This window comes from Girardinichthys multiradiatus, chromosome 11 (genome assembly GCF_021462225.1).
Source record: "Girardinichthys multiradiatus isolate DD_20200921_A chromosome 11, DD_fGirMul_XY1, whole genome shotgun sequence".
NCBI lineage: Eukaryota > Metazoa > Chordata > Actinopteri > Cyprinodontiformes > Goodeidae > Girardinichthys > Girardinichthys multiradiatus.
The window spans coordinates 12284300-12311333 of NC_061804.1; the positions used below are offsets into that span (position 1 = coordinate 12284300).

The window sequence follows — 27034 nt, forward strand, 5'->3', positions numbered from 1 at the left end:
ACTTCTTTCGGATGAAAGCAAATTCTGCATGTCATTCTGAAATCAAGGTGCCAGAGTCTGGAGGAAGACTGGGGAGAAGGAAATGCCAAAATGCCAGAAGTCCAGGGTCAAGTACCCACAGTCAGTGATGGTCTGGGGTGCCGTGTCAGCTGCTGGTGTTGGTCCACTGTGTTTTATCAAGGGCAGGGTCAATGCAGCTAGCTATCAGGAGATTTTGGAGCACTTCATGCTTCAATCTGCTGAAAAGCTTTATGGAGATGAAGATTTCATTTTGCAGCACGACCTGGCACCTGCTCACAGTGCCAAAACCACTGGTAAATGGTTTACTGACCATGGTATCACTGTGCTCAATTGGCCTGCCAACTCTCCTGAACTGAACCCCATAGAGAATCTGTGGGATATTGTGAAGAAACCGTTGAGAGACTCAAGACCCAACACTCTGGATGAGCTAAAGGCCGCTATCGAAGCATCTTGGACCTCCATAAGACCTCAGCAGTGTCACAGGCTGATTGCCTCCATGCCACGCCGCATTGAAGCAGTCATTTCTGCAAAAGGATTCCCGACCAAGTATTGAGTGCATAACTGTACATGATTATTTGAAGGTTGACGTTTTTTGTATTAAAAACACTTTTCTTTTATTGGTCGGATGAAATATGCTAATTTTGTGAGAAGGACCTGTAATTGGCTTCTCTAAGAGATTATAAACTGTATGCATTGAGCCCGAATCAGAAGCCCTGGCTGCCTCACAGGTAAAGCATCGCTCCAAAACAAAACAAACAGTTCACCAACTAAAACACAAACTACATGTAAAAATTCCCAAACTGTTTATTTTCTTAGCAATCATTTCAACTCCTTATTTATACTAAAATCATCAGCATTTCTTCTCCTTTACATAATGCAGTCTGTTCAATATACAAGTATCAATAAGCAGGATTAAAAGGTCAGAATGGCTTCGTTACGCCTGTGTTAAAGATTTCCCATATCCTATTATATTAAAATATTTCATATAGTCAGTATTTAAACAGAGGTTTAATAATAAAAAGTGAGTTCCCATACAAGGCAATTATAGAATTTAATCAGATTGGGAGTCTCATAAATTATACAGTCAAGAAATAAAAGAAACAGCAAAGTCATTAGAGGTGTTCTGAAAGTCCAGAAAGAAAAGACGACGGACAAGTTTCTGAAGGACAGATCTGACCAACGAGACCTTTTCCACTGCCGATTCTACACATTCCAGGCAGCAGAGACAGCCAGGTCTATCTGCCTTTAGCATCAGAGTCTATGCATTTGTTCAACACAAAATTATAATGACTTAAAAGAAAAAAAGATAAACACACTCTCCTTTAGGTACATTAGGACGGTTAAAGCTCAGATGTTTTGGAGCGCTGACCTTCCTCAAAGACCCATTTTAAGCAGATATTCTCACATACATGAGTTTGATTCATGTTGGTAAAGAAAAATGTGCTTTTTGAACAAAAACACTAAAGACGCCTGTCTGCCTGCGCCGTATCTCAGCGATACCTCAGTTTGACAGCATTGTTCTAAGAGAAAAAAACACTGATTCATTCAATAAACAACATTATGATCATTCAACGACTTCTTTCTTTTGCTCTCCTCCAACATACTGATTCAGCTGGTCAGAAAAGTGCCAGATCATGTCAGAATCAAGTGACGTCCTTCGCTCTGTCCGTCACAAAAATTGATCCGGCCAATGTCCCACATCCGCTCAGGTTCTTTTCAGAGATGATGGTGGATCGCAGCTGAAGCAAGAGGGTTTGTAGAGCGTGCCTCTTTCTGCTTTAACACACACACATACATCCTAACACAAATATACACACACTCATACACACGGTGCATGTCCTTTTTCAGAGATGTCCCCTGTCCCAACACACTGGCTGCTGATTATTTGGAGATTTGCTGCTGGACGTGGAGAAGGAACTCGTAGTACGACAGGGCCGACTCTGTCCGGTCTTCGATCATGTTCTGCATAAAGTGGGGTTTCAGCTGGCTCTCGTCCCTGAGAAAAATAAATACAGCATATAGATGAAAATCTATTGTTAATTTTCTCTCAATCACTAAGCATTCATTTTTAGGAACAAAGCAACCTCTTTGTTCTTTGAAGGGCTCCTCCTTACAGGATGGACAAATACTGCAACATGCAACTTGATCTTTCAAAGGGAGATTTTGGTACAAAGGTTCTTATAGAGATCAAGGTTTCTGGGATAAATATGGCTTGATTTTAGATTTCTCTTCTAGGCAGAATCAGTAGAGCTCCTTTAAATTTGGTTGGAAGTCTGTCATTGACCCAACATTTAAGAATAATCCAGAAATTTCTAACAGGCTTGAGGTTAAAGTAACTCCAGAAGCTTAACATTAGCCCCACTTCCCTTTTTCCACCCACTTTGTGGAATGCAGCAGTACCACTGGTAGTGAAACTGACCCTTAGCATGATGCCACCACCACCATACCCGACAGCTTCTACAGTAGCCTTAGGTTTAAAGGCCTTAGACTTCTTCATTACTAGCACTTTTTTGCCATTGTGGCACCACACAGCTCAGTCTTTGTTGTCCGACTACAAATCTTTTCCCCAGAAGGCATTGGGCTCATCCATGAGGGAATGAACTTGAACATATCGACTGTGCGGCGAATGGCTGCTAAAGGCACGTGGTTTCTTTGGGTCTTAGGCAATTTAAAGCAAAAAACTTTCTTTCCCACCTGATGATGTGGAGGGAAGGGAAGAAGGGCCTCTGATCCCTGAGCCAGCCAATGAAAGCTCTGGTTCTCTGTGACTCTGCAGTGTCCAGCTCTGGGAGGAGATGCTGTAAAGAGAGAAGCAACGTTTTAAGATGGAAAAAGGAAACAAAACTGAGTTACAGCATTAGTTATTATCAGTCTAGTGAGTTTGAAGTTTAGTTTCTCTGTTCTGGGTTCCCGTCGTTATGAGGCAGACACTACAAGGACCTGCTGTAGGGTTCCTACACATTTACCTTGTAAAAACACATCTTTCCTCAGCTTTCGAAACTTTGCAATTTATTTTATCCCTTTTAAAACATAAAAGAATTTCTACACTAGGTAGGAACACAGACGTAATGAAGAAAGGAAAGCGATAAAGGAAGGACAATATGAGACAATAAGACAAAGGACAGAAGAAAAGGTGAGTCAAAATAGAAAGGAAGGAAGGAAAGGATCAAGGGAAAATTGAAGAAAGGGAAGTATACAAGGGATCAAGGAATGAAGGAAAATAAGCAGGGAAGGACACGAGGAGGGGATGGAAAAAGGAAGGAAAAACAAAAATTGAGCAAACAAGGAATAAAGAGAGTAGGAAACAAGGAAGAAAGGAGACTAAAAAAAGAAATTAAGGGTGGGAGTAAGGACAAGTTTTAGAAAATGGGAAAGGGAAATAAGCCTAGAGATACAAATACTTCTCCATACAGCTATTTTCTTTATCCATACTTGAAAAGACCTGGAAAATACTGAAATCAGATGCCAGACTTCTCCATATTGTATAGGAACCCTGTCTTTAATTCATAAATGTACATAAACAATAGTTTTTTTCATTTCGTTGCAACATGTTTTCTACCAGTTTCTCAGGCACAGCAGCGTAGTTTGGAACCCCCAGGACTTGTGAGAGGAAGCTGGGTTGGCAGTTGCGTCCGATCCAAAGGTACATCACCTTATTGGAATGGAATAAAACACAACAGTCAATGTTTTGATCCAAAGATGGACTCGTCTTTTACAGCAAATATGGTTTTCATGCCTGATTATCAGTCTCACTGTAACCAACAGCTTCAATAAATGCTAATTTCCAAACGTACGATTCCAGCATCCATGAGGAAAGCTCCCTCCCTGCTAAGCTTCTCCACAGACAGCTGTAGAACTCTGGGCTGGGGGATGGTCTGGTCGTTGATATTTAGAGCTCCCTGAGAATGTTAGGAAAGTAAATAAAAACAAAGAAATGCAGCAAAATTAGCTTTTCTCCTCGCGGAGATTTCCCTCATTCTCACCTCATCGTTCAGGTCGTCTACACGATACAGAGCAGGGTGGATCATCAGCAAGGCAAAGGTCAGAGGCTGGTACTTCAGCTGGTACATGGCAAACACTCGGTCGTCCAGCCTGGTACTGGTTCCGGTCCTGAAAGCTTTCTGCAGGGATAACACGCAAAGTACAAATGTATTTTACTCTGGTCAGGTTAAGAAGTGTGAATTAGATTAAACTTTCCATTACAGGACGGGGTTGAAGAAAGAAGGCAACTATAAAGATGAGCTTCAATAAGAGGAAAAGAATGATTGTTTAATGGTTAAAACTGTACCTGTTTGAGTAGAGCCAAGACGTAGAGTGGGAAGAGTCTGAGGCAGGCCGGAGCCAACAAGCCAGGCTGCTGGATGGTCAGCGCAGATTGTCGGTATGAAGACAGCGAGTCAATGGCAGCGTTGGTCATCGCATCTCTTGCATCACTCAGACTGGCCGTCACCGAACGGTCCACAGCTAGAAATGGTGAAACAGATACGGGTGTCAGGTGAGGACCTCTGTCTGGGGCGCTTAGCAACATCAAATCATTGAAACACTCAGACCATAATTGTTTTAAAAAAGTATTAAGACTTTTTTAAAGAAAGGTGAAAAATGTCCATCAAGTTTTGGGTATAAGTTTGATGAACTGTAAGTTTGTTTTGCAGGGAGCATTGCTGCCATCTATTGGCAGCTCAGTGAACTGCTTTGTTTATGTATTAATGGGTGCGCAGACTCTGCAGCAACAGAGATGTGTTCTCTCTCTCCCCCAGGGTTGTAACATCACAATGACTCCATCCTGTTCTAGCAGCTTGGTTTTAACACATCATCAGCAGAACTTCATTCCCTGCTTGTTTTGTGTCCAATGCTGCAGTAGGAGGGACTCCATGAGGTAACCGCAGGAAATGTATGAAGTTTCTTGGCAAGAAAGAACTGCTTTTTCAAATCCAAAGACTGAAACCTTTGCTAAATAGCTCAAACTCTGTCAGATTGGATGGGGAGCATCTGGTTATCAATTTTAAGTCCTGCAACAAGTTCTTAATTATATTTAGGTCTGGACTTTGACTGGGCCATTCTAACATATGAATATGCTTTGGTGTAGACCCTTCCATTAAAGCTCGACTGAATGTTTTGGTTGTTGTCCGGCTGTAACCTGAAAATCAACCCCAGTATTTTGCAGCCTCCAACAGGTTTTCCCCCACATTTGTCTTGTATTTAATCTCCATCCATGTTCCCATCAACTACCATTAGCTTCCCCATCCCTGAACAGAAGCATTCCCACTGTGCTAATCTATCATACAGAATCACTACAAAATACACAGAAGCTACTTGTATTAACATGATGAAATGTGATAAAGTTCACAGGGTGTGAATACTTTGTAAGGCATTGCATGTCTATTAAATACAACAATAAATCACAGTACAAGATGAATAAGCATTAAATGTTATGCAGCCCATCTACGGTGTCTCTGCAACTTGGAGCAGTACGTACCCATACAAGCCAGCAGCCCAGTGATGGCCTGAACATCAGCTCCAGCAAAGACATCAGACAGAGAGTTAACAACAGGGAGGCACATGGTGTGCACCCGAATCCTCCTTTCTCCTGTGAAGGGAACATTTTATTTTAAAAATACAGTCCGGAAAAAAAAAAACTTCTGACTTTCAATAGATAAGCTAAGTCCTGCCAGGTTGTGCACCTTTGCTGGAGGTGTAAAGCAGTGCAGCCTGGAAGGAAACAATCTGCATATCGTCCAGGTTTTCCTCGATGGACATCTGAACCGCAAATCCAGCGTCGGGGTTGACGTTGGGGAGGGACAACAGATCCGTGGAGCGCACAAAGAAGTTGCCGTGGAAAGTGTGGATGGACAGACCTGCAGTGAGAGAAAAAGCAGCAAATTTCTATTAAAACAGACTGCCCAAAACGATTGTTTAAACCAATTTAGTTTTGCCCTATGACATAAATGCGGAGTGATTTTCTTACCTTTGGTGCAACGTATTCTCATGACGGCCTCAAAGCCAATTTTTCTAGTTAAATATCTCTTCAGATCCTTCTGGAAGTGCTCCACCTGCGCTGGGTTGTGCTGATGGTGATATGAGGGGTAGTAATAAACGCTCCCTGCTGAGTACCTGGATATGCAGCCTGAGAAAGACAACGCACAAGAGGGGAGGTTTTAAAATAAAATCTAAACTCATGAACAAGGTGAGAGCAGCAAACGTCATCTTCGCACTAACGTATGGATTTAAACAACTGTTGTGCCAGATTCTGTGAAATCAAAATGAATTAAACTTGTTTTCATGCCAAACTAAGTCTAGGCTGAAACTCAGCAAAAAATAAGCTACTGAAAAGAGCATCATGACCTCTGGGGTAAACAATCTTAAAATTCACCCATTATGTGTCAGTCTGACAGATTTTTTTCATTTTTCCCGACCTAATCATTCTAACTGGGACTCACCGAGTGACGCCAGGTCACAGTACTGAGCGCTGAGCAGAAACAGATCGACTGCCACCTGCTGGCCGGAACAGTCCAGCGCCAGCTTCTTGTAGAAATCTGTTGCAGGAGATAAGTGCTGGACGTCCTGGAAGGAGAATGCAACCAGCAGCACAAAGAGCACGAAAACCTCAGTTCATTTAAAAACACGCAATGAATCACAGATCAGCGAGTGCTACCAAGCTGTACTCTTATAAAATTAATTTACCAATCAATTTAATTTGCAGGAACTACATACATGTTTTCTCAATAAATGTGCCATAACCATGGACATCTAATGTGGTTGTTGATGCAGCTATTTTAGATATTAAGAGTAACTGGAAGGACGGAGTGATATTGTAGAAGCTGTTAATGGGAAATGCACGTTTGATTAGGTCTGAGAGTTCATTTAAATTATCCATAAAATCGTTTAACAACAAAAAGTCGACAATAACTTCAAAGTACTGCTTTCTGTGCAGATAAGAAGAAATGTAATGATCAAAAGTATCTTTGTTCCTCTTCCTTTCTGCAGACAGTCTAGATGGAAGGAAAGTTATTATCTAGGGGTCAGGGGTCAGAAAATCTACCCCATAGTTTCTAAAAAAAATGACAGTATTTAATAAAGTTCCCTAAAGAGTTTCCTGTAGGGTGAGACATTATTTTAGAGCCAACTTAAATGAATTCAGCTGAGCATTACAGCAGTTGGGGAGTTTTATGCTAAAAATGAGATTAATGTTGGCCTAAAGCAATTCAGTAAGAGCCATTTTTCTCTCTGCAAATTTACTACCCTTAGAGCTTAACACTATGGTGCATTATGACCATCAGCTGAGGTGGAATAAGGATCAGGAATACCCCTCCTGTGTTAAAACTCCAGCTTAAAAACAGTCGTCAAGGTGCTTTAGGATCTACAGTCCTACACCTCTCAGGGAAAAAGCCCATCACTTGGGTTTCTACCTTGGCAGATGCTCGCTGGTTGGGGTCCTCTCTGGACTGCAGCGCCCCCACACCCAGGTTAGGCAGCTGGGTCTGAAAGACAGACATCCGCCCTCCAGAGGGAGACAACAACTTGAAGGCTGCTTGCAGAGCTGAACCCAGAGCAGACTGGGTCTCCATCGTCTTCTCGAATAAATTTGGCAGGCTCTTCAACAGATCCTGCACAAGCTGGAGAACAATAACCCAGCACGAAGATGTTAAGCCCTCCTTCAATATACAGGTCAGTCAGAGATCCAGATCTCTGATGAACAGTTTACGTATGTAGCACTAATCAATGTTACTGGATAAACTTTAAGTAAATATGACAATCTAAAACATAAGCTAAGAATGTTAAATACATTGCTTACCTCCTTGGATTCATTGAGGTTTACTAGAAGGCTGTCTGGTGTTGGTAGAAAGATATCTGTGGAGCAATGTTATCATTTAAACATCGGTGCCATAATGTGTACTTAGAAAACATTTAGAAATGCAGCTCAGGCTCGACATCAGCTCTGTCCCACCTTCGATGTCAGAAACGATGAGCATCTGTGGCTGCGAAAGTCCCTCCTGGAGGTTGTAAAAGTGGATGGTGCTGTCGAAGGTGATGAAGCCGACCTTTGTCCGCGAGTCTCCGGGAAGCCTGAGGCACACAAACGTAGCCATGGTTGTGTTTGCTCTTTTAAACAAGGGTTTAATTCCACATTTGCCTCATCTTGGGATTTACGACTGTTTCAGACTTTAAGGCTTCTTTTTAGCATTAGTAAACAAGACAGGTGACACAAACATGAGACTTCTGGTGCCATATGAATAAATTCAAATTAAACCTAAAACCTGAAATGTAACTCCTCATTATGATCTGAACATACGCATTGATGTTGTCCAGCAGCAACTGACAGAAGACAGTCAGGTAACCCGTCTCCACTGCATTGTGGGACACGTCCAGGACAAACAGATAAACCGCGGGCTGCGGCGGTCTCAGCTGTAAGAAACACGAGTCAGTTCAAAGTAAGCAAGAAATTTATAATAAAATATAACAAATTTCATTTAACATTATAGAAAGAAACATTATTTAAACCAAGGTTTTGTCATGATTAATGAACTTTCGTAACAGCTTCAATAAAATGTAAATTTTAGTCTCCTTTTATCCTAGTATAATTTACAAGTATTTTTCTTTAATTCCTCTTTTGGAACATCTGTCAAACAGAACCTTTTATGTTTATGAACTGAACCTTTTAGGAAATTTTAAAAAAGGAACATTTTTCTACCAAAACGTTTGGTCAAAGTCACATGTTTGGTTATTTTTTATGGATGTTTATTAATGAAACCAAAGACAAGTGAAAGGTCATCAATAGAATTGATTTTCACAAAAAAAAAAAAAGAAGATACACAGTTTAGGACTTTCAAATTGTGGAGTTTTTAATCTTGACCCATCAGGACCTAAATTCATTATTTTACTTCCCTTTTTTTATTGTTTTATTAAAAAGCATTATTTTTGTATCTTAATAATTTATTATTCGTCTTTTTAAATATTTGTGATCTTAAATTTAACACTTATTAAGATTGTGGAATCCATGAATGTTTATATTTGCTTCAGGATTTAGTTGCATTTTATTGTATTCGTTAGCGGTTTTCTGCATCGGTTATTTTTTTCTTGTATTTGTGATATTAGTTTTAAAGACTTGAGGATTTTAGAATCTGATCGATGGAATTTTTATCTCTACTTAGTATTTATTTTATTTTTTATTTGAGGTATCAGAACAGAATTTCCTCAAGTCTTTTAAATCAGCTGAATTTATGAACTTTTCTTTTTCATGCTCCAGCCTCATTTAAGTCATTCCGTCTTGTTTGGTCCGTTTTTCATCGACTCCCATTTCCATCTCATGTTGAGCACTTTGTGTTGCCCTCGTTTTGCTAGAAAAGTGCTCTATAAATACAGACTGACTTATTAAAAGTATGCAGTTTATTGCTCATATGTTAAATGCAATAAAAAAGCAAACCTGAACTCACCATATATTCTGAAGGAGCAATAAACTCAATAGTGGCGTTCTGGACTTCTGGTCTTTTGTGTGGTTCGCCGTATGATCTGCTGACTGGGTTGTACATAAACTCTTCTGGGACTAAATAAAAGACACAAATACAACATCCATAAAAGGCGTCAGATTATTTTTCCTACCCGAGGAAAAAAGGTAATGAAGAATCAAAGAAGGATATTTAAATTACTGAAAGTAAAAGTATGCTGGTTCTACCAAAACATACTTAACATAAAAACAAGCACTAAATACATGAAGCTAAGAGAACGTTCAAACAATATAAAAGATAAATGTGATCCAGTATTAAATAACTAGTACAAAAGTATCCGTAAAGCACTCATTCTTTCCAAGCTGGAAAGCACATCATTGCTACTAAGGTTTAATGTGTCTGTAACACTCAAAGTGGCTCCGGCATTTATACAGAAGATCTATTCTCACTCACGACTTCCCAGTACCTTACCATCATTTACTCGATAACACAAGTTGCACTTCCATCTCCGCTGGTCCAGAAAGGAGACAAACGGGTTGATGTAGGTTCTGCAGGACCGACACCTGACTATCGTGCTAGATGTCACCACAGGAAGCTGCTGCATTAATAACAACATAGAAAAACTAATTTAATTAAAATTTAAAGCAATAGCTTCCCTTACCTTACATAGATCGTGGGTCATTCAAGATAAATTCAATCACTAAAAGAAAGATGTTTCTTGTGCACAATGGAAAGATCTACATAGAAAATCCTACAGTTTTTATTTAATAGAGTGCTGTTGATAAATGAACTCTTCAGCATCAAATTGAATACCAAACACCACTCTGGTTCTCCAACTAGCTTCTCATAGTAAACCTATTCAGTACATAGCTGGTGTTTTCATCACATGCTGCCACATTTCATGCCACAATTAACTGGATCAGAAGGCATATTTGCTCTAAATGGGTAGAAACCTCTGAATGCCAATGGCTTTTTATACTCTGAAACATTAGGTTATGGATTATACTCTACAGAGACTGTGACAAAAAACAGCCCTACATTTCTCTGCATCCTACATACTATTTCACCCTTTGATATATAGACCCCAGACAAGAGGAGTGACCCCAAATATGGAAGTTATTAAGGCATTTTATCCAGCTTCTTCCTCTTGAACAAATAAAAAAAAAAAGCCACATCTTCTCCTAACTTAGTCATTTAGAAACCGATCTTCTGTATCGAGCTGGACATGACTTGCTCAAAAGCTGTTGTGATGTCGGTCGGGGTCATCCTAGACGGCCCTGGCACTGCCTTTATTATGATTCTACAGACGGTTTTACCTGATGTGTATCAGGGGATAAAGATCACTATATCCCACAATTTAATGATGTGAATGTTTAACTTGAAGGAACAGAAATAACAGGGATTTTGTTTAAATGGGTACAGAATCATCAAGCTCAGATGCAGCCACAATTGACCTCAAAAGGGACCGTATATCTTCAGATACATCCTCTTCCATTTAACGGGCATGACCAAAGATAACTGCCAGAGCCTGGAGGTCTATCAGCTGTTTTTTACTCATTCTGTGTAGCTTTGACAGAGTTCATGTCAACGTAGCTTCAGAGCGCAGCGTTGGAACGACGGGTACAGGTAAGGTTGAAAGAAAAAGGGAAAGTAATCTCTCTCAAAGATGAAAACAAATGAAATCATCGTAGGTGTTTGAGGCCTAGCCTCCACTTTTACTGCTGGATCAAATTACGCCAAAACGTATCTACTATGCAAACATGCTGGGGGTAGCTGAGAATATGTGATCACACTTATTAAAGAATGAAATAGTGTGTTAAGCCCTGTTTAATCAATTTAAGGTGGTTATAGCTGCTAAAACAAGACATAGGCTTTGGTGGTGCGTTTTTCCCCCAGCTCCAGAACAATCCTCCACACTCTAAAATATTCACACTCTTTGATATGAGTTCACTGAACTAGTATTGTTACATCAGGACATCTTGAAACACGTTGCATCATGTGCAGTACTTAAAAAAATCTAAAATACCTCCAGTAAGAACCTAAGAACAGTTTCTGTGGGAAAGGAAACAAGGACTCAGTCAGTCAGTGAGGATTCATGTGGTTTGGTTCACAGAGTCATTTACTACAGCAACCACTGACCCAGTGAAGGTTAGGTAAAAGGAAAACGTTTTGGCAGTCAAAACATCTTTCCCCACAAGTTGAAGTTTGCAGACAGCCTGATGCTGCCGTTGTAACCACATTTGTTCAAACACCCCCTGCTGCTGCAGAGATTCTTCCTATACAAACATTGCCAGAAAACAAATCCCCACAAGCAGAAACCCGGCTGTGTTTACAAAGTTTCTTTTACATAACTTGGTAAAACCAGTTTCATCCTAACACAAAAATAATAAATATGTGAAAACAGACCATTAATGGATTGGATATGAGCAAAAAATGTAAATTGTGGAAGTTACCGAGAGGTCTTTAAAGGGGTGGAGCAGCAGGCCCAGTGGCAACTTGGCTTTATTGAGCAAAGACTGGGTCTGAGGGATGCTGGTCAATGTACAACGGAAAACCCTGGAGGGACAAAAAACATCAATGATCAGAGTTGAATGTATAAAAACAGGGAAAACGGTTTACTTTTAATAACTTGTTTCAATACAAAAAAAAGTCCCTGACTTTTATTACCAATTTACAACACATTTTGTTCAAATGTAGTTAAAATTTTCTGAGAAAAAAAAAAAAAAAGACATTTGTTGTACAAGTCCACCAGGACCTACTCTGGGCTGCAGTTGAGTTTCTGCAGGTCCTGGGTCAGGCAGGGTGTTGGGGCAGGAACTGGGTTTGGTGGCAGCAGGTTTCTCTCCTGCAACAGGTTGACGACTCTTAGAGCCTCGGGCGTGTTGGACTGGAGGCTCATGGCTGCCAGCGACGGGCTCAGCTGAGCTGGACCAGGACCACCAGGTGGCTGAAAGAAGGTAAAGCAATAAACTAAAACTGAAAACGTACAACGTCATTTATATGCAATTTGTATAATCAGTTGAAAGAATCTGGTGTAAGGCTAAATAAATCAGCCAATATGCATTAGAAATAATCAAACTGTGTGTGAAGATGTGAATGAGAAGTGATGTTCTAGTAAGTTTCTCTCACCTGTTGGTATGGCTGAGCTCCTTGAATGAAAGGCTGGGTGGCAGCTTGAATTGCTGGGTGAAAGGAGGAGGGTGCAGGAGGGGTTGGGGTGTTCTGGTACCCAGGGGGGAGGGAGGGGTAGTGGCCCAAGTGCCGCCCAGGTGGGCCAGGCTGAGTCGGACCAGCTGTGGTAAAAAAGAAAAAGACAGAAACAAAACAAAAAGATTCATATCAGAAAATCAATCATCCAGGGCTAAAACAATCGCATTAATGGATCATTGAACTAATTTAGTAATCGAATAATCGTTAAGCGGAGTATACAGACTCTAAAACATGCCATTTACTGAAAGAACAACCCACTGAGAGCATTAATTACAGCAAAATTGTAAAATAAATGTATATATTTTTCATTTAAAAAGGTGAAAACCCATCTTTGTCTGTAAACATGCTCTGTCCAGAACTTCTCATCAAGTGGCGTAGCTTTAGCTTCACCTGGTTTAAATTCTGCAGAAAATCTCCTCTTAAGCCCCTTTTGCTATCTAATTATTAATTGAAAAAAATTGTCAACAGAATCGATTAGCAAAATAATCATTAGTTGCAGCGCTACAATCATCCTAAGTAGTAGTGTGGTGGAGGAAAACACTAAGGTCACTGAAAAGACAACATCGATCTTTTTACTAACACTATTTAGACTCAGAATGACCCGGGTTCTGTTAAATGGGAGCTGAGGAGTATGAGGGATCGCTGCAGAGTTCTCAACTTGAAGCAATCAGCTGGGTTTTATTAGAAAACAGTTGGTAAAATAAGTCTTGCCCGTCTCCCATCTGTTGCTGTGCACTGCTGGTCAGCTGGCTTAGGGCAGACTACTACCCTATTGGCCGTGTTACATGAGAGACAAATATTATTCTGAAAATATTTCAAGTTACAAAAAAAACAACACATTAAGTTATTGTTTGGAAAGTAAAGAACCGCCACCCATCACCCCTGTTGTGTTAAAACAATAAATACAAAATTCTGTTTAGAAGTTGATTTTTTTTCTTCATTTTTCTTGACTTTATGTGAACTAAAGCCTGTGTGTGGTCTCTGTGTTTTACATTTGATTCATGTTTTGATATATTTTTATTGGTAGTTTAAATATTTACATTTCCTTTTCACAAACATTTAGTTTATGACTGTTGTATGAAACGTGCTCTATAAATAAAACTGACTTGAGGATTACAACTCAGGCAGCCTGACCAACTACCCAGTGAACATTAGCTTTCTAATACTTGTGTTACAAAAGGACAAACGGCCAAATAGGGACTTTAACTATAACTAAACTCAGTGGCTGTTTTTACAGCATAAAATAATAAATGTTACTGATATTATAACTGTAATAATAAATATTTTAGTAGCAATTGCATTAATAGCTGATTTGACTTAAAATGAAGTATATTCATGTTGTACATGATGTTTAATTGTATGTAAAAACAGTAAAATCAAAGTATTTACAGCACTTAGAGTTGTTGTATTGTAAGAAATTCATACTGGCCCATTTGTAATGAGAAAGTATATTATGAATTGTTTATTTTAAATAGTTTTTTATCATTGTATAAAACGTTTTTGAAAGAAAAGCTTGTCACTGGTTGAAGGTATGTAGAAATGATTGTCTGCATGGCTTAGTGGGAACTGTACAAACATGTAATCATAACTATCCTTTACTAGAAGCTTTTCTTATCAACAATGATGAAGATGAGATCAGATTTAAACACAGGTCCGAAAACAGTCAACTTTTTCCTGCTGTATCTAGTATATCAATACACTTAAACATTGTGTTATTTGTGCATGAGGAATACACGAGGCAGAAAAAGGCCTTACCCATTCTGTTGTCAACGTGATTATAGCTGTTTGGTGCTTGTGGGCCATTTCCCGCCACATCTCCTGCAACACCACCAAGCAAATGCAATCTGTTAGACACTTGGAAGATTTGTAACCCGGTCTGTTAACAAGAGGTAACGAAAGCTGCAGATGGACACAAACGGGCTACTCAAATCTGGTACTGATAATGACAACTGTAACTATGGAAACCAGTGGTGTTTTTAACCATTTTATATACAGGGGTTGGACAATGAAACTGAAACACCTGGTTTTAGACCACAATAATTTATTAGGATGATGTAGGGCCTCCTTTTGCGGCCAATACAGCGTCAATTCGTCTTGGGAATGACATATACAAGTCCTGCACAGTGGTCAGAGGGATTTTAAGCCATTGTTCTTGCAGGATAGTGGCCAGGTCACTACGTGATACTGGTGGAGGAAAACGTTTTCTGACTCGCTCCTCCAAAACACCCCAAAGTGGCTCAATAATATTTAGATCTGGTGACTGTGCAGGCCATGGGAGATGTTCAACTTCACTTTCATGTTCATCAAACCAATCTTTCACCAGTCTTGCTGTGTGTATTGGTGCATTGTCATCCTGATACACGGCACCACCTTCAGGATACAATGTTTGAACCATTGGATGCACATGGTCCTCAAGAATGGTTCGGTAGTCCTTGCCCATCTAGCACAAGTATTGGGCCAAGGGAATGCCATGATATGGCAGCCCAAACCATCACTGATCCACCCCCATGCTTCACTCTGGGCATGCAACAGTCTGGGTGGTACGCTTCTTTGGGGCTTCTCCACACCGTAACTCTCCTGGATGTGGGGAAAACAGTAAAGGTGGACTCATCAGAGAACAATACGTTTCACATTGTCCACAGCCCAAGATTTGCGCTCCTTGCACCATTGAAACCGACGTTTGGCATTGGCATGAGTGACCAAAGGTTTGGCTATAGCAGCCCGGCCGTGTATATTGACCCTGTGGAGCTCCTGACGGACAGTTCTGGTGGAAACAGGAGAGTTGAGGTGCACATTTAATTCTGCCGTGATTTGGGCAGCCGTGGTTTTATGTTTTTTGGATACAATCCGGGTTAGCACCCGAACATCCCTTTCAGACAGCTTCCTCTTGCGTCCACAGTTAATCCTGTTGGATGTGGTTCGTCCTTCTTGGTGGTATGCTGACATTACCCTGGATACCGTGGCTCTTGATACATCACAAAGACTTGCTGTCTTGGTCACAGATGCACCAGCAAGACGTGCACCAACAATTTGTCCTCTTTTGAACTCTGGTATGTCACCCATAATGTTGTGTGCATTTCAATATTTTGAGCAAAACTGTGCTCTTACCCTGCTAATTGAACCTTCACACTCTGCTCTTACTGGTGCAATGTGCAATCAATGAAGACTGGCTACCAGGCTGGTCCAATTTAGCCTTGAAACCTCCCACACTAAAATGACAGGTGTTTCAGTTTCATTGTCCAACCCCTGTAGATGTTTATTCAAAAAAACACATTAGAAGAGCCAAAAAAAAAATGACAAAATGTGTTAATCCATGTTCTGCTACAAGGTTTACCAACAGAATAAGGGATGGAAGAGGATGATCGGTGCATCCACACATAGTGTAAGAAACACCGCAGAAAGGACAGGATCTTTACCACAGCACTGACAGAACATCAAACAGATGATACCAGACTGCTAATGAATTGGGCACACCTGGACATTCAATATCTCCTTCCTGGAAGTCGGGCTCAGTGGGGGAAGCAGCACTGTTGACAACCCCCCAGCACTGAGCTGGCATTGGTGCGAATGATGGGGAGGGAGGAAAACAAAAGGGGGACATCAGAACAGAGATGATTTCTTAGAGAAGGACTTCAGGTCAGAAGGAGCTGTCACTTTATCATCAAAGACAAATGGGTCAAGATTTACAAAAACAGAAAGCAAACCTGTTCTGATGAACAATCAGTTGTACTTTCTTGTCTCGTTTAAAGTTTGATCTCTTTTGCTGACCTATGAATCCAACTGCTGGTATCCAGTATGTTGCAGAGGTATTCACACTACTTCAGCTTTGCACAATTTTGTCACAAACCCCCAGGCGGTTTGATGTGACAGACAGACACAAACCCGAACATATTTGTGACGTGAAAGGAAAATGATATTTTAGCAAAATAAAACCAAGAAATGTTCGCCATGCATTTGTATTCGGCCCAATTGAATCAATACTTTCTAGGACAACATTTTTTGGGCCTTTTGGGTCATGCCTGTACCAACTATGAACCTTAAGCCCCATCAAACTGGAGGGACAGCATCTGTAAAAATCAGTTTCAATCAAGTGTTGCTGCAGATTCATAATTAAATTTATCTCTGTACTTTAAGTAGGCCATTCTAACACATATGCTTAAATTAATGCTTAAACAGTTTTCAAACTGTGGCAAATGTACAACTGGTGTTACCTGGGCTGCCTTAACTACTAAGAAATTTTTTTATTCATTATCTGCAAGATAAATCGGAATGAAATCGCACCAGCAGCCAAAACGATAATCTGTTCTAGGAGATCCATCTTTGATCCTTCGGAAGCACCTAGAACTTTGTAATCCAGATGATCCCTGAGATCTTGTGACTAGGACGTGCTGGTCGTGCCATACATGAGGCTGAAGGCTAAAGGTGGCAGGGCTCCTTCGGCACCAGTACTCTGAAGGCTCTCACGTCGAGTTCGAAGATTGGGTTTTTTTTAAGCAACTAAAAACTAGACTTCCTAAAATTGCTTTTGCTTACCTGTCTAAGTGTCCTGATGCCATTTTTTCTTCAGGACACCAGTTACATAAAGATGGATGATTTCATCACTAAACGGCACACAGTAACGGCATTTAATCGCATTTCCAAATTTTCTGACATATATTGCTGTTCTAATGAGGCAGCGGAGAAATTAGCAAAAATAAGTCAGACAAAACAGGTTATTAAATGTCAACTGGAACTTATTGTTGTCACAATAAATCCAAATTCTTATCATTATGAAACATTTTTCACGATAATGATAAGATAAATGCCCATCTCTATTGTGAGCTCTGTCTTAAAAGTTGCTATATCAATCAAATGTTTTAGTCTAAACAGTGGACATTTAAGAGGTCTAAAATGAGCATGTTGTTGTATAACCTCATCCTGCCTTAAACCTCTCCACAACTTTATCCCTGAACCGTCTGCTGAGTTCATTGATTCCTCTAATGTGGTTCTCCATCCTCTCAGGCCTTCAAGGAACCGCTGTACTTATTCTGAGATTAAATTACTTATATGTACACTCTATTAATTAGAAACCTTCTGAAGGCAATCAGTTTTTCTTTTTTTGCTTTTAGGCATGTCAGAGAAAGGGGGCCGAGTACAAATCCACCCCACACTTTTCAGATCATTACTTTGAAAGACGTTTCAAACAACCAAGTATCATTTCCCTTCCGCTTTACAGTTATGCAGTACTCATTTCTTGCCTATTTCATAAAATCCTGATAAAATACATTGAATTTGCAAGTGCAATGTGACAAAATGATAAAAGGTTAAATCTTGTATAGGAATATATTTTCAAGGACTTGAAACGCAACCAGTCAGATTAAAAACAACCCAATAAAATAATAATAAAACAAAAAAACACTTACCATCTGCTTTGGGGGGTGGAGGTGTACCACTGGTCACTGGGGGACCAGTGGGCGGTGGCGTGGATTTCATGGTTGGGGGTGGTCCTGTAGGTGGAGCACCATAGGGAGGTCTGTTAGGCTGGTATGTGTTGGAAGCCAGGGGATTCATTGGTGGAGGGCCAGTGTCTGATGGAAAAAATGCATTTATTATGAGATGTTAATAATGGATGTTTGTGACATTTTCCCCACACGTAAGATAAATTAATACATTTTAAAATGCAGATTTTTCATAAATATATCTTGTTTATTTAGAGAAAAACATGCCATTATTACCCATTGCCTTGTTAAACCAGTTCAAAAATACTATATTTCAGAGATGGAGATAAGACGTCAATATTAGATGAGTGTTGCGTCTCTGCGGTATGTAAAACAGCTCTGTTGGAAGGTATTTTGTACAAGAAATATGAGACTTTAGAGGTGAGGCAACTATATGAACTGTGAGAGGATGTGACAGCAGCTGGTGGCATAAATAATCCACAATGAGCCAACGTTTAAGCAACAAGAACTCCAGATCATCTTCAGCAGTAGAAGTCGCCAGAGAAACTGATCCAACTTGCAGACTACAGGTGAAATAATGTATTCACTTCTCTGCAAAATAAAAACTACATGCCAGGGTTATTTCTGTGATGGCAACCAAAAATAAAAATTAAAAGGATGAAGAACTGCCTCCTGGACGCCTTCCTCGGGAGGTGTTCCAGGCACGTCCCACCGGGAGGAGGCCCAGGACACGCTGGAGGGACTATGTCTCTCGGCTGGCCTGGGAACGCCTTGGGCTCCACCCGGAGGAGGTGTCTGGGGAGAGGGACGTCTGGGCGTCTCTGCTGAATCTGCTGCCCCCGCGACCCGGTCCCGGATAAGCGGAAGACGACGAGTACGAGAAGAACTTTTTTTAAGGGCTGCACGGTGGCGCAGTTAGTAGCATTGTTGCCTTGCAGCAAGAAGGTCCTTGGTTCGATTCCCGTCAAAGGGTCTTTCTGCATGGAGTTCGCATGTTCTCCCCGTGCATGCGTGGGTTCTCACCAAGTACTCCGGCTTCCTCCCACAGTCCAAAGACATGCCTGTTAGATTAATTGGTCACTCTAAATTGCCCTTAAGTGTATGAATGAGTGTGTGCATGGTTGTTTGTGTGTTGCCCTGTGATGGACTGGTGACCTGTCCAGAGTGTACCCCACCTCTCGCCCATAGACTGCTGGATAGTGGCACCAGCTTCCCCGCAACCCACTATGGAATAAGCGGTAGAAAATGACTGACTGACTAAAGAACTTTTAAGACAAAAAAACTGGAATGAAGCCGACTTGTGGTTGAACTTTCACCCAGTTGGTGCCAGAGAAAGTACTGGAGTTTTCTCTGGCTTTATGAATAGAGCAATAAAGTGCTGCCCCTCTCCTGCATCCTGCCGGTCAGCTGACTGAAAAACAGCAACTTTATTATTGGCCGGCTTACTAGAAAGAAAAACATCATGTTTGGAAATATTTGAGGTTGAATCGCTTCTATAATAATTGGCCCTACAGGAGCAGTTAGTCCGACTAAACTTGCGATATCAGCTTGTTAGGCTTGTATGACTATAAAGAAGTTTGCAGACAGGTCACCAATCCATCGCAGGGCAACACAGAAACACACAGGATAAAGAACCATGCACACACTCATTCACACCTCAGGGCAATTTAGAGAGAACAATTAACCTAACAGTCATGTTTTTGGACTATGGGAGGAAGTCGAAGTACCTGGAGAGAACCCATGCATGCATAGGGAGAACATGCAAACTCCATGCAGAAAGACCCTCGCTGGGTTTCGAACCCAGGACCTTCTTGCTACATGGCAACAGTGCTACCAACTGCACCACTGTGCAGCCCTACAATTATCATAACTGTGATTAATAAGTTATAACTTAAAAGCAGCAGTAAAAACCACAGAGATGGAGCAGCCATTTTCAATAAATTAAATTGTGTTAATATCTATACTAAACATTATAAATGTATATTATAGATTATGCACAACTTTCCTCACAGAGATTCTGCTGATCTAGATATATTCAGGTGTCCCTTGCAAATAATGCACTAAATGGTGAAATCACTAGATTCTTGGCAAATCTTATGTAATGTGGGCAGACATTACACAATTAACTTACATCTGATGTAAATCATATTATAACTCACTTCCTGTTGGAACAAAAAGTTCCTTATTTCAGTTTGTGGTTTTGGATCTTCTTTTTTTCACTCCTGTAAATCTCGTCAGCACTCCAGAACATTTATCATGACTACGTCCAGCAGAAACTGAAAATAAAACGTTGCTTATTGCACTAAATACTATTGCTTTTCTCTGATTCCGATCTTGAAGATCAGATTGGGAAGAAACAGAGTCTAATCTTAACTTTGTACGAGGATAGAATAAAGAGTATGTGTAGCGGGGAGGGAGCCAGAGGAGGCGGCATCAGCCAGCCAGCCAGCCAACATGTTCAGCGTTGGAGCAGAGGTCAACGTCCAGCTCCAACGTATCAGGACTGCAGATATGCATATCTTCAGCACATGTCAGTGAATGGAAGTAATTACAGGGCTGAGGAGTCATTGTATTCATGCTGTGAAGGAAGTGGACGTGTGGAAATGTACGTTAGTGGTGAAGATTTTATAGAAAAGTTGTCTATTTGGAGAAATTCACAGTAATTGTGCAATAATGAAGCCACAATTGGCAATTTAAAGTTCACTGGTTTGAATATATAGAAACTGGGGCAGATAATTAATCTTTTAGGTGATATAAGTCAGACTTCCTGCATCACTTCATGCTTATCTGTGAGTTGAAATTTGTTGCAATAACTGAGCAAATATTCTTCGAGTTTGAAATGTAACTAGGCGTGTGCTTGGACAGAACAAAGGAGACTAGCTGGAGCAAAGCTATCAGTGGAGTCTTTTTGCTCCTACCTGGTTGAGTGTATCCATGTATAGAAGTGGGGGGGACTCCTGGACCTGAGGGCTGGGCAGTGCTGTAAGACATGTGAGGTGGTGGTGACGGTGCAGCCAAGCTTACAGTTGGATTCACATGATTTGCCACAGGGCCCCTGGGAGGCGTGCTCATAGAAGAGGCTGGCCCCATGGATGTAGCGGCTGCATTATAATGCCATGCTGGAGCCATGAGCTGTGGAGGGTTTGGGTAGTAGCTAGCAGAAGTCACAGCAGGAGGAGGCGGTGTGGCCTGTGCTGGGGGCAGCCTAGGGCCAGGGCTGGCAGACAGAGGTGGGGTGTAGGATGGATGACCTCCTACTAAAGGCCTGGACAACAGAGGCTGGCCTAGGGCAGAAGGGTAGGAACTAAGTTCTGGGCTTGGCTGATAGGAGCCAACAGGGGGAACGGGCTGAAACGGCCCAGAGGGGTAAAGACCGGGGCCAGGGGGTGCCGGAGCTTTGGCCTGCATTGGATTGTAGGCTGGTTGGTGGTTCATGCCATAGCCGACCCCTGGCGGCTGCTGCAGAGTGACTGGATTCTGTGATGGACCTGAAGACGAGAGGAAGAAAATAAAGACATGTTAGAAAAGACTCAAAATGTTGCATATTTCTCTTAATCAAAACAAGAAATGCAGCAACTCAAAAAGTCCTATCTGGCCTATATTTGATTAGGTACTTTGCTTTGTCAGCTTCAAGTTTAACACATCTCTGTCTTAAAAATAAAGCCATTGGTCTTCTGCATTAGATGCTAAAAACTACAGCAATTTTGGATGCTGTATTGTCGGGATTTAACCCCCAACACTTCTATGCACCTTGTGGAATAAAAAAAAAATGGGTTAAACAAATTCCATCCTAGGATCACTCATAAAATGCATTCAATGATTTTTAAGCATGTCTTATAGAAAGTCACTCATTTAGTATTAGATGAATGACAGGGGCACAAGTGCAACCTATACATAGGACCTAAACTAGCAACGAAACCACCACAAAAAACCCACACACCCATCAAAATCATGTAAGTCCCAGAAAGTTGCTTATATTACAGCCCAACTGTGTGGCTGCTTAGAAACTAAATTCTAACATACTTGAAAAGTCTTGCTACCATTCTCTAAGTGTCTCACAAAACAACCAAGAGTAAAATTAAATCAGTGAAGTGAAGAGAAAATAAACAAATACAGGAATATAATCAATTTCTTATCTTTGTAGGACATTTTAGAAACAAAATCTTCAAGTTGGACATATCGTATGTTAAGAATCAGATGAGATGATCAAAACAATGCTGCCAGCAATATCAAAAAATGTCAACAAAATATATGGAAGTAAGAATTTACAAAGATAAACTAGCCTTAAAAATGTTGCAAATACAAGATTTCAAATGAAAAGTTTGACTGCAAGACAAGCAACACTGGCACAAAGTAGGGTTATCAAAAGAATCAATATTTTAAAAATGAATGAATTAAAAACAGCCATTTACGTCAAAACTGATCCAAACTGATCCATTAAAATTTGCCCAAGTTGTACCATGTTTTCTGGCAGCAGCGCTGCAATAGCAGACACTGAGCCGCTCACATGTCCAAAACAATGAGCTGTTGAAACTATTAAACTCTGCTAATGTGGCAAGGTAGGGTTGGGCACTGACTCTCGAGAATCGATTGGAACCGCGAATAACATTCAAATTCTCCCGGAATCGTTCAAATTTTTTAATTTCGATTCCTAGTTTTGATACCTAGTCCACCGACTGGAAGAAGAAGCTGCCAAACGCTAATGATGAAGAATTCGCTGGAAGTGAGTGCGCAATCATGGACAGCATATGGAGACAATCAAAAGTGTAGCTTAACATTAATAAAAGGAATGACCAGTGTAAGTACCTGCTGCATCAGACACTTGATGTGTCTATGTGTTTAATGAGTTTTTCAAAATAAAGCTCTCTTGTAAAAGTGTTCCCCTGTGTAAAGAAAATTCACAACACTTATATTCAAGTTAATAAATTTCTTATTTATAGACTGGTTGAAAATAGAGAAATTCGTAGCCCAGCTCAAGTTAAACCCAACCCTAATAGCGAGAACATCCAGAGAATAAACATGCTGGCCTGCGTTGTTCGGAGGACCTTTCCATACGAGGCAGACAGAGAGGAAAAAATTAAATGCCGAACGATGCCACGTGCTAGCTGCACTAAAGCTACAAGTTAGCGGCACATGACTGATGTTTCAGAGCAATTTAAAAAAGTCAGTAAGGATCCTCTATCTGCAACAGTGAAGTAGTAAACCTTCCAGACAACATAAGCTAGCACCATCTGTTTAAATATTAGCTTCACAGCCCAATTACTTTGCACATAACTAGAAAAAACCCCATGCCTTCAAAACGATATTGCTACAGTATCGAAAATGGGATTGAGTATTTTTTGTATTGGTATAGAGTTTGGACTTTTAGTATTAACAACCCAATTACACAGTGCAGCTAATCCAAGAAAGCTTGCATCATCTAACAACAAATAAATCTTCCAGTTCAGTTCAAGTAATTTAAATATGTCAAACTTGAAAGTGTTGGCTATAAGAGAAAACATGTCAGTCACAGGGAGACAGCCTGGACAGATTCCCCAACAGACACCTTTCATTTTCTTTATAGCCGTCTTACACATCCATTTTAATCCTGTTAGATCAAGTCCTGTAATAAAATTATACGAAAGGAGGTCATTGAATCCGACTGGAGAGGAAACAAATATGACATCTGCAGATTGTTTATTTCTAACAGGCAATAATGTTCATGAACAGACTTAGCACTGATTGTATGGAGCTTAGAGTAATACACCAGTGCTCCCAGCAAGCTACATGCAGCATTTCTGTTAAGCAGCTGACAGCAGGCTACATAAGCCAATATCAGTACTTATCATGTACTTGTGTAAGTCCATAAAGAACAGAAGGGTAAACATGTATAACATTCTGCTTAATTACTCAAAATACGACTCAAGTTTATTTTGTTCTGTATGTTTGTGTGCATCAAAATAATATGCAAGTGTTAGTGGTGACATTTCAGCAATATAAAGCAGCTGTGAAAATAACTGCTGCCAATCTGTTTGAAATAACATTAATTAGATCTTGTAATCATTTTGATTTAAATGTTTTGAGTGAAGACTGATACTGTGAAACCATTTTTTTTACTATAGCTGATAATACCAATAGAATATCATATGAGCCCATGCCTAAAGAACATACTGTACACAAACACGATGCAACAGGATTTGCAGGCTTATAAACAAACCTTTAACCAGACATCTTTAAGATGTTTAAGACAATTGGTGTGAAAATGAAAGAATATAAATGTTTTTTCAAGAGAATTGTGTTTATTTACAACTTTAGAGATAGTTGCGAGAGTGTAATTAAGCTGGAGTACTATAAACTGGGGATTCATAAAGTCAGAAGTACAGGAACAATTATTTACATGCATCAATATTGCAAGCTGTGGAATGCCTAAGTCAACAGTCATTGAGTCTGTAGTGTTTTTTTGCTAAGCTTCTCAAGGGAATGTGAATAAAATTTGTACGTAAACAATCTTTAAACAAAACTCAAGAGCTTATTCGGGCTGGGAGAAATCACTGCTTTTAACTTATCTGGTGGTAAGTGCCACATGTACAGTGAAAGGCAGAACGCACACAAGTTTAGCCCTAGAATCCTGAGGTCACTGCACAACAGCAAGCAAGCTAATAAACATACAGAGGGGATAGATGGCTGTTTGACAAATTATTCAGGTAAAGACGTCCAGGAGAGACGAGAAAAATATAAGTTAAAGTCTGGTCGATGTTTTCAAACAGTTTCAATTTGTCTGGTGAACTAACAGAGTCCTTAACTCAACAGTAAAATCAAATTACTCTTCAGCAGAGGTGGGTAATCCAGGTCCAGAAAGTAAAAACCCTGCCTAGTTTTTTTCTTCATTCTGTTCAATTAACCAGGTGATTAGTCCCTGTCGATGTTGTGGAGCTGGAAATGCAAATGGTTAGAACTAATCTCTGAACAAGCCTTTTACTTTCTGTAGCTGGATTACCCACCTCTGCTCTTCAAGCTTCTTCAGGGTGAATCTTTAAGGTTTTTCACACATAAAATTTTAGTGAATCACAACTTTCTTTTCTCAACACATTAAAATCTAATGAGGATTCATTGTCAAGTAACTATCACAACGTTTTAATTAAACTGCTGATTTGACAGGGAGACTGTGTTGAATCTAAAGACCATCCTGTGCCTTCATAATGTTTGTGATTTCAATAATAAAACGTAAAATAGCTGCCTCTACAAACGTTTACCTAATCATGTAGACTTTGGTTTGTGTACAACAACCGAAGCTACTATTCTGATCATCTTAAAATTAGGTAACACTGGTCGGGATTAACCATAGGTTAACCTGACAGCTCATCTTTACGCTACAACCTAACTAAGTAAAGGCAGCTAACGGGTAACCTCGCACCTAAATGTCTCCCGACTTCAGCTAATCGGCGTTAGCTCATATGCTACATCGAAACCAACTGTCTTCACACAAGTTTAAGAAGGTACTCACCGTTCGCGTAGGTCTGTCCCGTCCCGGTCCCATTCTGAGAGTTGAACCCGGCAGTTGACATGTTGAAACAGACACCAGAATCTAATATAGAAGTTCTCGGTTGGCTGCTCTGGAAGCTAGCTGGCTAGCTCTTACCGTCGCGGAGTAACACTCAAACCTGTGGCTCTGGCGGTGTAGCTCACAGCAAAGAACAAAGTCCGATGCGAAAAGCTTCTGTTTACTTTAAAGGTGTTGATTGGGCGATTTTTTGCTATCACAAAGCCATGATTATTACTCCAAGACCCGGTTCGACAACCCACAGGTTAGTGAACGACGGGCCTGCTTAGAGTAAATCTTCTCCCCTTTCACCGGAAGTTGGGATCACCCAGCAGGATCAACGTAAAAAATGGTCGGGCATGCGCAGTATGTACACGTGGCATTTCCTCCGGTGCACAGGATTTCTTCAGAGTACCAGAAACAAGGCGGGACGCACAAACTGGGATTTCATAATATCTACATTTTCCCCATTCATAGACTCAAAGGCATCCTATAGTAATGCCAACTTGCAGAAGATCTAACATGTAGGTACCTAAGACAGTTTACCTCTTGAATGTACGACAACACTTATTAAACTTTCATTTTAATAACTTTTTTAAGCTGTGATGCATTTTATAGAGGTTTAAATGCTACAACAATCTAAAAAACGCACCAGCAATTAATCCAATAAATCAGATAACTAAAAATAATATCCCTACATAATAAATTATTTTTCTATTAATTATGAAATTTTTATAATTTAAGTAAATACAAAAGTATGTAGCCCCTTTCCAAAGACATATAGCTCAAGGTACTAAAAGTTGCATTCACTAGATATACATTTTATTTAAAATTTATTTTGAATAAAAACAAAAACAGGTCAAACAAGTAAAAAATAACAACATTGGATATTGTTGCCTTGGAGTGTCAGTGGCAGACTTGCTGTACATCTGCAAATAGTAGTAAAATGAAAAACTCTGTAAGCTGCATAACTGATTCTTAAAGAGGCAAAGAATACAAACAACAGATCAGAAATAGGGGATGAGGAGCACCAGGGTAACAATGAAGAAATAAAACAATGATAATAATAAGAGGAAGAAGAAGTCTATTAGTGCCGGATAATTTTATAAAACTCAAATAGAGTTAGCATTTTAAATGCTGGTAGTTAGTTTCAGAAGATAGGAGCTGGAAAACTAAAGAGTCCGGTTCCTGAACCTGAATATTCTTGCAGCATCGGTGAACCGGTCCTCTCAAAGCAAAGATTTCATGTGGGGTTGTAAGGACCAATACAATCTTTATATATAAATAGGATTGAGTAGGGCTTTTATTGACTTTGAACAAAATGAAAAGAAAATTAAATCCAATCCTAGATTTAACAGGGAGTCAGCACAGAAAATCAACATCAGAATAATATTATCTATTTT

General features: G+C 40.2%; 1 protein-coding gene across 2 annotated transcripts; it reads right to left on the reverse strand.

Moving 5' to 3' along the window:
- Window positions 1-807: 807 nt before the first annotated feature.
- Window positions 808-25956, reverse strand: sec24a (SEC24 homolog A, COPII coat complex component). 2 transcript variants are annotated; one of them, XM_047379708.1, is made up of 24 exons: window positions 25596-25956; window positions 21031-21600; window positions 18077-18241; window positions 16149-16226; window positions 14430-14492; window positions 12594-12757; window positions 12224-12411; window positions 11918-12020; window positions 9936-10062; window positions 9453-9562; window positions 8312-8424; window positions 7967-8085; window positions 7814-7869; window positions 7428-7634; window positions 6459-6582; window positions 5987-6145; window positions 5703-5876; window positions 5498-5608; window positions 4310-4485; window positions 4005-4142; window positions 3816-3920; window positions 3581-3673; window positions 2716-2819; window positions 808-2017 (listed from the first exon to the last, which is right to left on the reverse strand). In XM_047379708.1, the coding sequence occupies exons 1-24, from the start codon at window positions 25654-25656 to the stop codon at window positions 1903-1905; spliced, it is 3423 nt and encodes a 1140-aa protein (XP_047235664.1). In that variant the 5' UTR covers window positions 25657-25956; the 3' UTR covers window positions 808-1902. The 2 variants fall into 2 exon arrangements, with proteins under 2 accessions (XP_047235664.1, XP_047235666.1); XM_047379710.1 differs by lacking the exon at window positions 16149-16226.
- Window positions 25957-27034: the final 1078 nt, after the last annotated feature.

Coding starts and splice junctions, on each gene's coding strand:
- sec24a (XM_047379708.1), bottom strand. CDS start 25,656: ATGTCAACTGCCGGGTTCAACTCTCAGAATGGGACCGGGACGGGACAG. Junction 6,583..7,427: donor ACCAGCGAGCATCTGCCAAG/GTAGAAACCCAA, acceptor TTCTCCTTCCAG/GACGTCCAGCACTTATCTCC. Junction 5,877..5,986: donor GAGAATACGTTGCACCAAAG/GTAAGAAAATCA, acceptor CTCTCACTGCAG/GTCTGTCCATCCACACTTTC.